This window comes from Erinaceus europaeus, chromosome 19 (genome assembly GCF_950295315.1).
Source record: "Erinaceus europaeus chromosome 19, mEriEur2.1, whole genome shotgun sequence".
NCBI lineage: Eukaryota > Metazoa > Chordata > Mammalia > Eulipotyphla > Erinaceidae > Erinaceus > Erinaceus europaeus.
Window position 1 is genome coordinate 60,703,760 of NC_080180.1, and position 14,506 is coordinate 60,718,265.

Sequence of the window (14,506 nt, forward strand, 5' to 3'; positions counted from 1 at the left end):
CCCTTCCTCTCTGGGGCCCTGCCGGCACTCTCGGAGTTTCCGTGGGCCCCTGACTGGCCTCGTCCCTGGCAATGCCTTAGAGGGTGCAGCTGGGACTCTGAGTCCCGTGCTTTCCTGCCTCCTTAGCTGTCCCCAGGAACCCTGGTCCTCCCACCTGCAGCCTCTCCTGTCCCTCCCAGCTGGCTGTCCCTCTGTCAGCCAGAAGCGTGAGCAGGGTCAGAGCACATGCTCCCAGTCTATAGGAACACGGCCCGGTGTGAATGCCCCCTCCTGCCTTCTTGGGTGGCTGTGAGGCTGTCCTGGCGGCCCCTCACCGTCCTTGGCGGCCAGAAGCATGGACCGAGGCCACAGCTTCTGTTTAAGAGGAGGGTGGGAAGGGCCAAGGATGTGTGTGTCATGTGAGCTGAGCCGGACGGTGTCTTCAGTCCCTGGGGCATTGTGGCCACAGCCCCTGGACATGGTGCTGATAACTGGCCTCGATGCTCTCCTCAGATAGGCTGCTCTCCTCTGGGCTTTCACTGCAGGGACATGGTTTTCCCCACACAGGACACAGGAGAGGAGCCGTTTGTTCAAAACCAAGTCTCTGTGCTTTTCAGAAGTTTTCCTGTTTGTTTGTTTTTCAAGCCCAGTACAAGTCATTAGTTATTTGGATAATGGGAGATCTGCCTGGATGCTAATCAGATATCAAATTCCGGTTCTCACTCACAGCCTTCATTTGGTTAAGTCATTTCTATAGTCTCAGATGCTCTCACACAGAGCAGACCACACCTTTGCCAGCCATTTTAGCTATGCCTGCTGCATAATACCAAGTGGATGGACAGACAGACAACAACAAAATGCCCTCCTGGTTGTAGAGCAGGTCTCTTGAGCCAGGGGCCAGACCTCTTGGGGCCCAGGTGTGCAGCTGTGAGCTGGCACTTACCCAGCATGCACTGCATGCCAGGGACTACTCCTGCCTGAGTGTATTTACACCCCCACCCCCTGGGGCAGCACCAGCACGCTGTCTGTCTCTGTCTCTCTCTCTCTCTCTCTCTCTCTCTCTCTCACACACACACACACACACACACACACACACACACACACACACAGAGTCACTTTATCAGGATGGCTCAGAGCCTCTGGCCCTTGTACCACCTCTGATGTTATCAACTTCTTTTCAGTTTGTCCATTTTCTTTTTTTCTCTTCTTTCTGTCTTCCTTTCCTTCTTTCTTTCTTCCTTTCTTTCTTTCTTTCTTTCTTTCTTTCTTTCTTTCTTTTTTTGTTTTTTCCAGAGCACTACTTAGCTCTGGCTTATGGTGGAGCTGGGGATTGAACCTGAGACTTCAGGCATGAGAATCTCTTTGCATAACCATTATGCTACCTACCCCCCCCTCCATTTTCTTTTCCATCTTTTAAAATATATTTTATTTATGTATTTGTTGGACAGAGACAAAGGAGAGGGAATGGGAGGTAGAAAGAAAGAAAGAAAGATCCAACACCTGCTTCGCCACTCAGAAAGCTTTCCTTCTGCAGGTGGGGGCTGGGGGTGCCGCTGCCCGGCCCTTGTCTGTCCGTTTTTCACTCTGCAAAGAATGGCAATCAACAGGAAAATGAACACACAAGAGGATTTTTGGAGACGTCTTAGGTGTCTCTCAGATTTTTTCTATATGGTGCTGGGGATTGAACCTGGGGCCTCTGGTGTGTGCTCTGTTAAAGACAGACTGGTTTGACCAGATGCAGGTAGAATTCAGGACGTCCTGACCCGGCCTTAGCAGAGCCATGGGCTTCCATTAGCTGTCTGGTTTGTTTGTCCCGGCCTCCTGCTGGAACTGGGGGAGGTGCCGCCCTTTGGCAGATGGGTGCAGATCCCTCACCACAGACTTCTGGGGAATGGGAATGTGAGCCACGCAGACAGGCCAGCCAGGCCCAGGCCCCTCCTGCAAGCAGAGCTCCACCCACTTCTCTGCAGCAAAATCAGGCTGCTCTCTCCGGACGGTGGGGGCTTTGCCTGTGAAAGTCCCCTGGCCAAGCTCTGACACTGCACAGGCCTTGTGCAAAGCCTGCGCTAGTGCAGTCGGTCAGGCAGAGGGGCCCACACCCAGCAGGCTGCCTGGATCGCCTTTCTCACCAGACGTTTCTTCTTGACCCTGATTATAAGCTTATACATTGGTCAGACTTGCTGAGAGAGGGTGATGGGGCTCGGGGTCCTCCCAGTTCCACTGTGAATGAATTCTTGGGTGTTCAGACCAGGGTCCCCTGGAGCTGGTGCAGAGGGCAGAGTGTGTGCATGAGGCCCTGGGTTCCATCTGTCCGCTGCTTCCCTGTCGAGTATTGCTGGACCAGCACTCTGGGCTCTTTTGTTTTGTTGTGTTTTGTTTTTGCCTCCTGGGTTATTGCCGGGGCTCAGTGCCTGCACCACAAATCCACTGCTCCTGGAGACCATTTTTTTCCCCTTTTATTGCCCTTGTTGTTTGGTTTTTTTTTTTTTTATCATTGTGATTATTATTATTGTCGTTGTTGTCATTGCTGTCGTTGGATAGGACAGAGAAATGGAGAGAGGAGGGCAAGACAAAGAGGGGGAGAGAAAGATAGACACCTGCAGACCTGCTTCACGGCTTGTGAAGCGACGTCCCTACAGTTAGGAAGCCGGGGACTCGAACCAGGATCCTCACGCCGGTCCTTGTGCTTCACGCCACGTGTGCTTAACCTGCAGTGCTACCACCTGACTCCCTTTTTCCATTATCTTTATTTATTTATCGCATAGAGACAAAAATTTCTGGGAAGGGGGTGCTAGTGAGGGAGAGAGACAGAGAGACACCTGCAGCCCTACTTCACCACTCGCAAAGCTTTCCCCCTGCAGGTGGGGACCGGGGACTAGAACCCAGGTCCTAGCACATTACAACATGTGCGCCACCACCCAGCCCTGTTTTTCTTTTCTTTTTTTTTTTTTATTGTCATGTTCCTGGAGCTTGTGCAACTGCGCTGCTCCTCGTGGACTGTTTCTGCCTCCTCCACTTTAACTTGAAGTAGCAGACACCAGCAGCCAGCTCACCGGACAGCTCACACTTCACCGTCCTCAAGAACCTGGGTCCGAGGTCTGGCACCACCATGCATGGCTGGGATAGGGGGCAGAGGGGAGCTTCACGAATGGTGGAATGTTGCTGTGGTGTCTCTTGTCATGTGCGGTCTTTCTACTTGAAATTAAAAGGGGAGAAAAAAAAAACCCAAGAGCCCAGAGCAGTGGAGTCATGTGGGGTCCAAGGCCTGGAGGCAGTCATTCATTCAGTAAGCAAAGGTGGAGGTGGGGAGGTCGCATAGCACCTCCCACTGCTCCTGGAGCCTTCCCTGGTCCTGTGTGTGATGGTGACGTGACAGGTGCTGGAGCCCAAGTCCTCACACTTGGTTAAGTGTGCACTCTACTGGGTGAGCTATCTTCCAGCCCCTAGTCCTTATTTCCTTCCCCCCTCTCTATTTTTTAAAATAATCTTTACTTGTTATCCATAGTTGGTTATAAGACTATAAGATTGGGAGTCGGCGGTGGCACAGCAGGTTAAGCGCATGTGGCGCAAAGCGCAAGGACCGGTGTAAGGATCCCGGTTCGAGCTCCCACCTCCCCACCTGCAGGGGGGTCGCTTCACAGGTGGTGAAGCGGGTCTGCAGGTGTCTGTCTTTCTCTACCTCTCTGTCTTCCCCTCCTCTCTCCATTTCTCTCTGTCCTATCCAACAACGACGACATCAACAACAGTAATAACTACAACAATAGAAAACAACAAGGGTAACAAAAAGGGAAAAATAAATATACAATTTTTTTAAAAGACTATAAGATCACAATGTAGAGTCCCACACCACACCCACCACCAAATTTCTTCTATTTTTTTATTTGTGATCACAGTGGGTTACAAGATTGTAAGATTAGGGCCGGGTGGTGGCGCACCTGGCCGAGTACACACATCGCACTTGGGTTTAAGCCCGTGTCCCCTCCTGCAGTAGGGAGCTTCATGTGTGCTGAAGCAGTGCTGCAAGTCTCTCTCTTTCTTCTCATTTTTTACTTATTTTTCTCCACTGCCATCACCAAAAGTCTCTTTTTTCTTCTCTACCTCCCTCTTGCCTTTTGATTTCTCTCTGTTTCTATCCAATTAAAAAAAAGATGGTAAGATTTGTTCAGTACCACACCCACCATCAGAGTTCCATGTCCCCATCCTCCCACCTCCCAGAGATTGCCACCATGGTCCTCATAAGTCTTAGAAACCATTTACTTGCTTCTGTTTTTATTTCCTTTTTTGTTTGTTTGTTTGTTTTGTTTTGTTTAGCTGGGGTTTTTTATTTGCTTTTTTCCTCTTTTGTTGCCCTTGTTGTTTTATTGTTGTTGTAGTTATTATTTGTTGTTATTGATGTCATCATTGTTGGATAGGACAGAGAAATGAAGAGAGATGGGGAAGACAAAGACAGACACCTGCACACCTGCTTCACCACTGGTGAATTGACTCCCCTGCAGGTGGGGAGCCGGGGGCTCGAACTGGCATCCTTTCACCAGTCCTTGGAATTCACGCCACGTGCACTTAACCTACTGAGCTACCGCCCGACCCTCTGTTTAGCTGTTGTTGTTTTTTTCCAAGTTCATGTGTATCAGCTCTCTAGATTTCACATCTGAGTGAAACCATCTGGTAGCTGTCTTTCATCTCTTTATTTATTTCACTAAGCATCATCACCTCCAGTTCCATCCATTTCGCCCCAAAGGACACAGCAGTGTCTTTTTGACTGCAGAGTAGTATTCCATGGAGTATCTATGGAATAACTTCTTGATCCAGTCATCTGTCAGTGGGCGTCTCCTAGTCTCTATTTCTCGGTAACTAAATCAATGCTCCGCCATGCAGATGAATATCTGAAAGAGCTGAGCCTCCCCTACCTGCCATCTGGCACTGGAGATCCCACAATAAGGACCCTGGGGCGTGGGGGTGTAGGGCAGGGCCTCCCTTCCTCCCTGGCCCAAGTGGCAGGAGAGTGACCGCCTCCCCCCGTCCCCCCAGGTTCATGCATCCCCGCTTCGGGCCCATCAAGTGCATCCGCACGCTGCGTGCCGTGGAGGCGGATGAGGAGCTGACGGTGGCCTATGGCTACGACCACAACCCCCCCGGCAAGAGTGGCCCCGAGGCCCCCGAGTGGTACCAGCTGGAGTTGAGGGCCTTTCAGACCGCCCAGCAGAAGTGACGGCCATCGCCCCAAGCCCGGCCCCGCGGCACTCCGTCTCCTAGTCCAGGGGGGCAGCCAGCGGACAGCCAGGGCCGGGGGGGCACCCTCCCACTCCCCGCACACTAACCCGCTCTGTCGCTCAGCGCACCTTTACACCCGCCAGCCTTGCAGCCGCGTCCTGCCGAGAGAGGAGCCGGCAGAGAAGGGGTGCCCCGGGGTGCCAGGTGTCTGCCACCTGCAGCCCTGCAGACAGTCCCGTCGGCACCGGGGCACTGGGCAGGGTCTTTTCTAGTGAGTGGTTCTTCCATGACGACGCCTTTCTTTTCTTCCTCTGACCAGTGCACAATGCGTGACCACACTTGCATACGCTGCCCCTCCCTCACAGAGAATGACTCCATCTTGATTCTCTAGTTTGCCTTTTTAGCCTTTGATCTGTATCTTGCAATAGAATGCCTTGATCTTCCTTTTTTTTTCCCCTCCTGAGCAGAACCCCACTTACTGAGTCCTCTCACACCTCAGGTCCTAATACCTTCCCTTAGGTCATCCTGCTTCAGAGAAACTCCCAGGTGGATGTCTTATCCCTAACGGTATGTAGGTCTTTTTTGGCTCTTTCTAGACCATCGTTGCATTATCCTGTCCTTATATAAAGAACTGGCCTCTAGGGCCAGGGCATCACAATAGAATTATTATTCTCGCATGTAAACAAAGACATCTTTGCTTTAAGATGTGAGAAGAAGAAAGAACTTTAATCCGTGTGCATTACAAGCGGCAACGCCTACGTGAAGGAAGGAGGGAATAAGCATTTCTAAGCAGTGACTGTGGTGATTTTGCAGTACCTTCAACAGCACCAGTGATGTCTGCTCTGCGGGTGCACATCGAACACCAGAGCACAGAGCAGCCGGACTCGGAGCTCAACGCTTTGGCTTCAGAATTCAACAGCAAAAACCCGAACCCTGACGCATGGTCCAAAAGTTGGCGCTGCCCCTCATGGCTCCTGTTAAGAGAGACGTTCTGACCACTGGGTGCAAATCAGGCCTGAAGGCTGATGTTCTTCTGTTGCTGCCATTTCTAAGCGCCCACCTGCTTGCCAGCGTGGGGAAGGAATGAGGACTCGCAGCCCGAGCGTTGACACCAGTAGCATTGCCACCACTCTACAAGCCGCGTGTAGTCACAGCTGCAGAAATGAGGAGGAAGTCCCTGTTGGGTTTGGTTTGTTTGTTTTTGATTTTTTGCCTAGGTGTGTGATGTAACTGGGATGGCTTCGAGTTGATTCAAAAAATCGGAGGTTTAGGGTGCCCTTACTCATGGCGTAGCCGGACCTACTTCCGACGCCTGGGGGACGGGCACAGCAAGAAGGTCCCAGACCTTTGGAGCTCAGCGGTGCCCACTGCCTGAGCCGCTCTGGTGAGGAATCCTCTCCAGCCGCAGGTGGTAGTGAGGAGAGAGCAGGAGGGAGGTGGCTCTTTCTTGTCAGCCACCTGTCACTCAAATTGACAAAGGTGCTTCACACACACACACACACACACACACACACACACACACCTTGCTCCCAGTTTTCAGGGCCAGGGACCCGTGGGCCCAGAACGCAGCCCTCCAGACTGGGACCCAGTGACCTCTGCAGGGCCAGGCCTCCTAGAGCTGCCCCTTCCCCCCAGTGAGGGCCGAGCAGATTACGGGGGGGGGGGACTGGCCTTGGGGACGGAAGTAGAAATGAGCTTCCAGCTGCCAGGACACCAGATAGGACCGCCATTACTCTGTCACGAGAGACCACGCTGCCAACTGTGATTGCTGGACAGGGTCTTGGGACTCACATGTGCTCGGTGCTCTTATTCCAGTGTCCCAAGACATGCTGCCTCTCCAGGCTGTGGGCTCAGGGCAAGTAGAGGGAATGGGATCTTCCCCGATGGGCTCCTCTAACTATCCCATCCAGTGGTGTTCTCTCTCTGTTGCTGGTAGAAGAGGTTATGTGGAGTTGTCAGTGGTGATGAACCAAATAGTTCTGTATCTGGGTGCGGTGAGTGACTGGCACCGTGACCATCATGTCTCAGCTGTGTACTTGTGGCCCTCAGGCCATGCAGCCCAAAGGAAGCCATCCATCCACCACACAAGAAGAGCTGCCCCTCTGAGGCCCCTGTCTTCTGGCTTTCTCCTGCCCCATCTCTATCCTCTTCCTCTCTTCTGTGAGAATACTTGGGAGTCTGCCAGAAAAAACATCTGGGAGAGAGAGAGAGAGAGAGTGAGAGAGAGAGAGAGAGAGAGAGAGAGTGTGTGTGTGTTGTCTGCCTCTCGTACTGTCTTCCTACTCTTCCTGGTCAGCATGCTATGCACCCCACCCCCTGCCCCCTGTGAGGCTTTGTCCCTGGGTAGCATAGAAGGAGGGCTTGACACTTGCTGTATTCTGTAGGTAGAGCTGGAGTGGGCATGAAGTGAAGGCCGTGCTCCTTGTGGGAGCCTAGGTCTGAGGAGTCATTTTCCCACAGCTTTGGCAATGGCCACGGCACAAGGAAGTGGTGCAGGAAGCAGCTGGTCCAAGCATCAGCTCAGTGCCAAAGTCACAGAGCAAAGGCGGAAGCTTCTGTGGGGAGGGGGTTCAGAAGTCACTTCATTCCTCCCCCAAGACCCATGAGTCCAGCCCCCACCCACCCACCCAGGTCCGCTTAGAGCCATCCTGGTGTGTACCGCCTGCCTGGCTAGAGCTTTCCCTAGCTGCTTCTCTAAGCCAGCTAGCACCAACGTCGGTGTTAGAAGCAGGAAGAAATGCCTTAAGTGGGCACCCCAAGAGTGGGCCCACAGGCACTGTGTGAGGCCGCCTTCCCAGTCAGGGAGCACTCAAGACTGCAAAGCAAAGGCCAGGAAGGCTGAGTCCGTAGCCCCATCCTTTCTCCAGCTCCTTCCCGAGATCAGGAAGGAGAAGTTTCCTTCCCAAGACCTCGCTAGCAGTCTGGGCCTGAAAACCTAAATTCTATGGCCTCAGGGGCCTTCCAGGCAGGAAAAGCTCTTCACTCCCACCACCAGGCTGTGGGGGCCGGATGACTGGTGACCGCTCACTGCACTGAGGTTGTGAGAACCTCGGACAGAGAGGCCCAGGTGGGTCCCCTCAGTGAGATGAGCACCAGGCAACCCCCCCCCCACACACACACACACACCATCAGACAGTTGAAGCCACTGCTAACAGCATCCTCGAGCTTCCGGGAAGGGTCCCTTCCCTCTCTCTCTGTTTCTGCTTGCCGGGAGTTTCTGTCTGAGAAGCGGCGTCCTGGAACCCAGACCTGTTTCATTTCTGAGACTGACTCCTAAGTGCAGAGTGTGTTGCCTTAGCATCTGTCCCTTCAGGAATTTGGAGAACCTTGGTGTCACTTTTTTTTTTTTTTAACTTTTTAAAATCCTAAATTGTGATCATTTCATTTTGCCAAATTTGTGCGTACCTACTCAAAGCAATGAAACTCTCAAGCCATACAGCCACATGGGGCGGTGCCCTTTCTCACAGGTTTTAACACGTTTGTATGTAAATAGATGTTTGTATGAAATATTTTCATGGTAGAATGACTATATTTAAAATGAAGTTGAATCACTCCAGTGCTATTGCAACTAACTACCAAATTTTTGGTGAGAATTCTCTATATGGAGTCTATGGAGATATAATGCAGGTCAGTTTTGATTTTTAAAAATCAAATATATATGTATATATAAGCCTACAGAGAACTCTGGCTCTTGGTGGCTGCCTCACGTGGCTGTGTGTGGCGTGGAGCGAGTTCCGTGGGCTCCCAGTGCCTCCATTGCTTCCTGGTGGAAGTTAGGTGCTCATGAAGGTGTGTCTACCTTTCTGTGATGTCACTCTGGCCCTTGGGGGTTGGGGGGGGGCGCCGAGTGTGTCAGAGGCATTCAAGACCCCGGTGCGTTGCCCGGAGCACAATTTCCTTGCAGGGCAGCCAAATCAGAAGCCAGAGGTGGATATGTGACCCACAGACAACTGGGGGTCCTGGCCACCACCCACCGCCACCCTTACTGCCTAAGTCACACAATGTCAGGGAGGCTGCCCTAGTGAGTTGGGGTCCAGGTCCCCGGGGTGGGACTTCATGGATTGGTCAGTGGTCCCTTCCTGTCCTTATCTTGTACAGAGGTGACAAGAGGGCTGTTGACCAGAGTCCCATTTCTCAGCACAGTCTCTTTCCCGCGTATCTCAACTCTGGGAGGTCGATGCTCTGAAGCACGGAATGTCCATCCCAAGAGAGACCTCTGGGGTAACGCAAGCCCTTGCTCTCTTGTCTGGGACTTTCCACACTGTTGTTCAAAGTGGTTTTATCCCCAAGACCAATCTCTTCCCTGAAACATACCCTCCAATTCTTGCCATGCAGGCACTGTTAGAACACTCCTTAATAAAGATGCCCCACCCCCACCGTGGCAGGTGTTCTGTTTTGTTTTCTGTTTTGACCCTGGATCTAGCAAAATGATCGACATGACAGACTGTACTGTGTCTCTCAGCAGTGTGTACACACCTGCCCAGGTAGCGCTGCCACACTTGGGACTGCCCTGACTCGGCTCGCCGAGTGCTGGGGGACTCACAGGGCCTGTGTGATGCCCGTTGACCATAGGAGAAGTTTACGTTCATGGCTCAGAGCTCCAACTCCCAACATTTGGCCCCTGTGTTTTCTGTTTTTCTTTCTTTTTTTTTTTTTAATCCAGAAATGCATCTGTGAGGTGTGAGGCATGTTTACACATGGGAAGCCAGGGTACTTTCACCGTGGAATACAACCCAAAGTTCACTCCATCTCTCGTTCACAGTGGGGACGGGCCTCTCCAATTGGTCTTTTGTGGGATTTCAACTAAATCTATGAGCCTTATTCAATATCTGTAATTCTATGGATTTTTAATTATGGGGATTAATGGAAGATGTTTACATGAGTAATGTTTGCCCTTACTGTGTTATGAATGAGACTTTTGTAGTGTGTCTGGGTGCATGTGCAAGAGAGTAGGAAAAAAAAATGTTTCTGAAATTAAACTTGACATATTTGTAATGAGAAGTAAATTTAAAGATTGCTATAATTGCGCTATAGAAATAATGCAAGTATTAAACAAAGCATACAATCACTTGTCTTTGTCTTTTTTCAAAAAATTGTTTAAATTATCTTTATTATTGGATAGAGACAGCCAGAAATTGAGAGGAAGGGGGAGACAGATGGAGAAAGGCAGAGAGGCACCTACAGACCTGCTTCAACACTTATGAAGTGTTGAACCTCCTTGCAGGTGGGGGCTGGGGGCTTGAACCTGAGTCCTTGAGCATTGTGACATGTATGCTCAACCAGGTGCACCACCACTCAGCCCCAAGTCTTTGTCTTCTTTTGACTGAGCAGAAATGAGTCCTCTCCTTGTGACCCACCTATACGTAGTTTAATTTAAACTACTAGGAAAGCTGGGCATTTAGGTTGTTTACAAATATCTCAAATTATAAATACCCCTAGCGTTATGGTGAGGCAGTAGGGAAGCATCAGGATCTTGCTGTATATACCTGATATGAAGAAACTGAACACTCTCCTTTCTCTTTTGCCTCCAGGGTTATTGCTGGGGCTCGGTGCCTGCATTACAAATCCACAGTTCCTGGTAGCCATTATTTTTCCATTGTTGCTGTGTAGGACAGAGAGAAATTTGAGAGAAGAGGGGAAGACAGAAAGGGGGAGAGAAAGGTATTTGCAGACCTGCTTCACCGCCTGTGAAGTGACCCCTCTACCCCCTGCAGGCAGGGATCCAGTGGCTCAAACCCGGATCCTTCCGTGTGTGCTTAACCTGGTGCACTACTGCCCAGGTCCTGATTATGTTTTAGTAAAGAAAAAATTCTAGCTCTGAGGTTCTCACACCCAGTACTTGAAGAGTACTCCGAGATAGCACGGCTGATAGGCAGTGTGTCTTACTGAGCACAAGACCATGGGTCTGAATCCAGACACCACGTGGGAGCACCACGGATGGTGGAACGGTGTCGTGGTGTCTCTCCCTGTCTAAAATGAAGAAATATAAAACCATGCCAGGAAGGCTGCTCAGCGATAGCAGGTATATTGAATAGTGCTCTGGTTCTCCCTTCCTCTCTCCCATGAGTAAGTAAGTATTCACTCCTCACAGTTCCCAAGGAGAAAGGGACTGTGGGTTGGGGGCCAGGGTGAGGGGGCCAGCATTCAGGGAGTTTGGGACTGGGCAGAGGGAGAGGGAAACCATTTGGTAGTAAGAAAGGATGGCTGTGATTTATTTTAATTAATTTAAAAAAAATTTTTTTACCAGAGCACTGTTCAGCTCTGGCTTATTGTGGTTGCAGAGGCTTGAACCTGGGTCTTTGGGGCCTCAGGCATGAGAGGCTGTTTGCATAACCATTATGCTATCCACCCTCTGCCTGGCTGTAACTTTTGATCTGAGCCCGTCACCGCTATCAACGTCCACGGCCTCAGCCCAGTCATGGGCACGCTCCCTGGGGGTCTCTGTTTCCCAAACCAGCTGGTGCTTTCTTCATGGTAAGTTCTTCATTGGCAGTAAGGATTTGGGTTGTTTTTTATTTATTTATTCCCTTTTGTTGCCCTTGTTTTTTATTTTATTGCCCTTGTTTATAGTTATTATTGTCGTCGTCATTGGACAGGACAGAGAGAAATGGAGAAGGGAGAGAAAGACAGACACCTGCAGACACCTTGTGAAGTGACTCGCCTGCAGGTGGGGAGCGGGGGGGCTGGTCCTTGTGCTCTGCGCCACCGCCCACCCGACTCCCGGCAGTAAGGAGTTGTTCTCACTCTGGATTGGACATGAAGTGTAAAACAGACTGTAAAGGCAAAGGGATGGTTTAATACATTAAAACAGAAAAGTGAAAAAGGAAATGTTTATTTCTGTCTTCGGTTGAGACTCTTAAGTAACCCAATGAAGAGATCGCTCTCGGGCTTTTTAGTCAAATAAGCCTCCATTTTGAAAAGGCCACTAGCCCTCTGGCAGCCTGCAGGAGGCTGACTTAACAAGACTTACCTTTCAAAGCAAGCAATGCCCTTCTATTCTCACAACTCTTTAAAATCTCTGTCTAGGAGATACAGCAGAGTGGTTATGTAAAATAGACTCTAATGCCCAAGGCTCTGAGGTCCCAGGTTCAACCCCCCCATACCAGCATAAGCCCTGAGCAGTGCTCTGGTAAAATAAAGAAAATCAAACACCACTTCATGGTAAAGCTGGTTTATTGGAATTTACCAGGAAGTGTTACAGAGACACAATTTTCACAACAAAAATTACTAAGCCTTAGTTTAGTGGAAACTTCAGTTTCACAAGGAAATGAAGCAGCAATAGCCATTGATGAAACACTGCCGTCAAAAGCTGATACACTAGGGTCTGAATTAGCTTCCTTTGGTGTCCCCAAGTCAAGACTTTGCCAAGACATAGCTGACGACTTCAATGAAAGGTCACAGTTACAGAAGATCCACACAGAAGTTGTCAAATGTGGGATCTGGGCCCTACTGCACAGCCGCTGTGTGAGCAGTGAGGACTCAGCAGTCACAATGAAGTGCTTTACAGATGTCTCGGAAAATATCACCAAGTTTTATCCCCAGTTCAACTAATGGGTTTGTTCTTTGTAAAAAAAAAAAAATACCATACTTAGAGACAAAAATTAAAACAGTGACTCGTTATGAGATACAAATATTTTTAAATTAATAAATATTAAAGTGAAAAAATAAGTCCTTTGATAGCACTATAGAGGGTACTTACTACTACTCACTTCTTAGAAAAAGGAACAGTTGGTTTTTAGAAATCCATTAGTCACTGCACTGACTAAACGTAAGTGTGCTTGGGAGTCTGTAAACCGTCTTCTCCCACTGTAGGAACTGTTTGGGGAGGCAAAAAGCAGATCCCTCAGACAGTCGCCTCCACTGTATCTACCCTGCTATCATTCTTTCACTACAAAGATAGACACGATTTAACATTGATTGAGAGAAGAGTTAAGCCATTTTCCATTCGAGCATGAGAAAGATGAGTTCATCTCCCTCCATATGAATAAGGCCAATTTATCTTTTTCTTAAGCCCCAATACTTAAATATTTTTCAACAGAATGATTATTTCCTATAATTGTTACTACCAGTTCCTTTGATAGTAAGTCACCTTGTATTTATAATGATTCACTTATCCTGCTAGGACCACCTTAGTGATGAAACAAACAAGATTAGATTACATATTTAAGTGGTCTCTTACATCCTCAAAACATGAAGTACAATCACCTGTTGGTGCCGCTGCCTCCAACGCGTCCGGGGGAAGCCTCTGCAGACAGAGTGCACACTTCACGGTCACGGCTGGACTCCATCGTGCACTGGCTCACACGCAAGCTCCCTGTCTCCCTAGCCAAAGTCTTAAATGCATTTAGTGTAGAACCAAAATGAAAAATAAAGAAAAACCAAACAACTTTTTCAAATATTCCTTTCACCACAGAGGGACATGGAAATATGTTTTCAGGGGGCCAGGAGGTAGCACGCCTGGTTAGGTGCACATGCTACCGTGCGCAACACTCAGGTTTGAGCCCCTGCTCCCCAACTGCAAGGAGGGAGGCTTCACGAGAGGTAAAGCAGGCCTGCAGGTGTCTCTCTTCCTCACACTCTCACCATCCCCTCTTGATTTCTCTTTGTCCTATCCAATTAAAAATTAGAAGGGAAAAAAAAAGGATAAAACAGCCACTGGGAGCAGAGGACTCATAGTGCCAGCACCAAGCCTCATAACCCTGGGAGCAGGAAAAGAAGGAGGAGGAGGAGGAGGAGGAGGAAGAAAAGAAAATATTTTTCAGCGTCTAATTAATTTCTCAGGTGGAAAAGGAGTAGCTGGTTGTGCTCATACAAAGTAGATGTTAAGAGCCGATGTGTGCTGACACATCTACAGAAACAGGGAGAGTCACTGGCGTGAGAGCTAAACTCCTCAGAGCTGCAGCGTGTGGAGGAGGCCCGCTGTGTCAGCCCAGACCAGCCAAGCGGTGTGTGGAGGGAGGGAGCAGGCTGGAAGTCGCTAAATGCCGCGCAGTGCGTCTCCTGGGAGCCTTCTGATTTCTCCCCAGCTGCTTCCAATTCCAGTCGCCCTCCCTCCCCCTTCCCCCGTGCACTGTTTAAAGACATCAAAGTCTAAAGCACCTTATTATGTCACTTGGTTTACATTAAAATCTGACTGACTTTTCCACATTACAAAAGAATTCAGTAAGAAAACGATCCCAAGTGGCCTGGGAGGTGGTACAACGGATAAAGCACTGGACTCTCAAGCATGAGGGCTGGAGTTCAATCTTCAGCAGCACATGTACCAGAACAATTCTCTGGCTCTTTCCCTCTCTCCTCCTCTCTTATTAAGCAAAAT

General features: G+C 49.7%; 1 protein-coding gene across 3 annotated transcripts in view; it reads left to right on the forward strand.

Annotated features, from left to right (window-relative positions):
• The window catches only part of SETD7 (SET domain containing 7, histone lysine methyltransferase), a 42,101-nt gene extending 35,733 nt beyond the window's left edge, over positions 1-6,368 (forward strand). For 2 of the 3 annotated variants that reach the window (XM_060179063.1, XM_060179062.1), the window contains one exon: positions 5,008-6,368. In XM_060179063.1, the coding sequence (XP_060035046.1) occupies positions 5,008-5,188 (181 nt within the window). In that variant the 3' untranslated portion in view covers positions 5,189-6,368. The remainder of the gene's footprint in view (positions 1-5,007) is intronic. The other variant, XR_009546400.1, reaches the window with a different exon arrangement.
• The last annotated feature ends 8,138 nt before the right edge of the window (positions 6,369-14,506 follow it).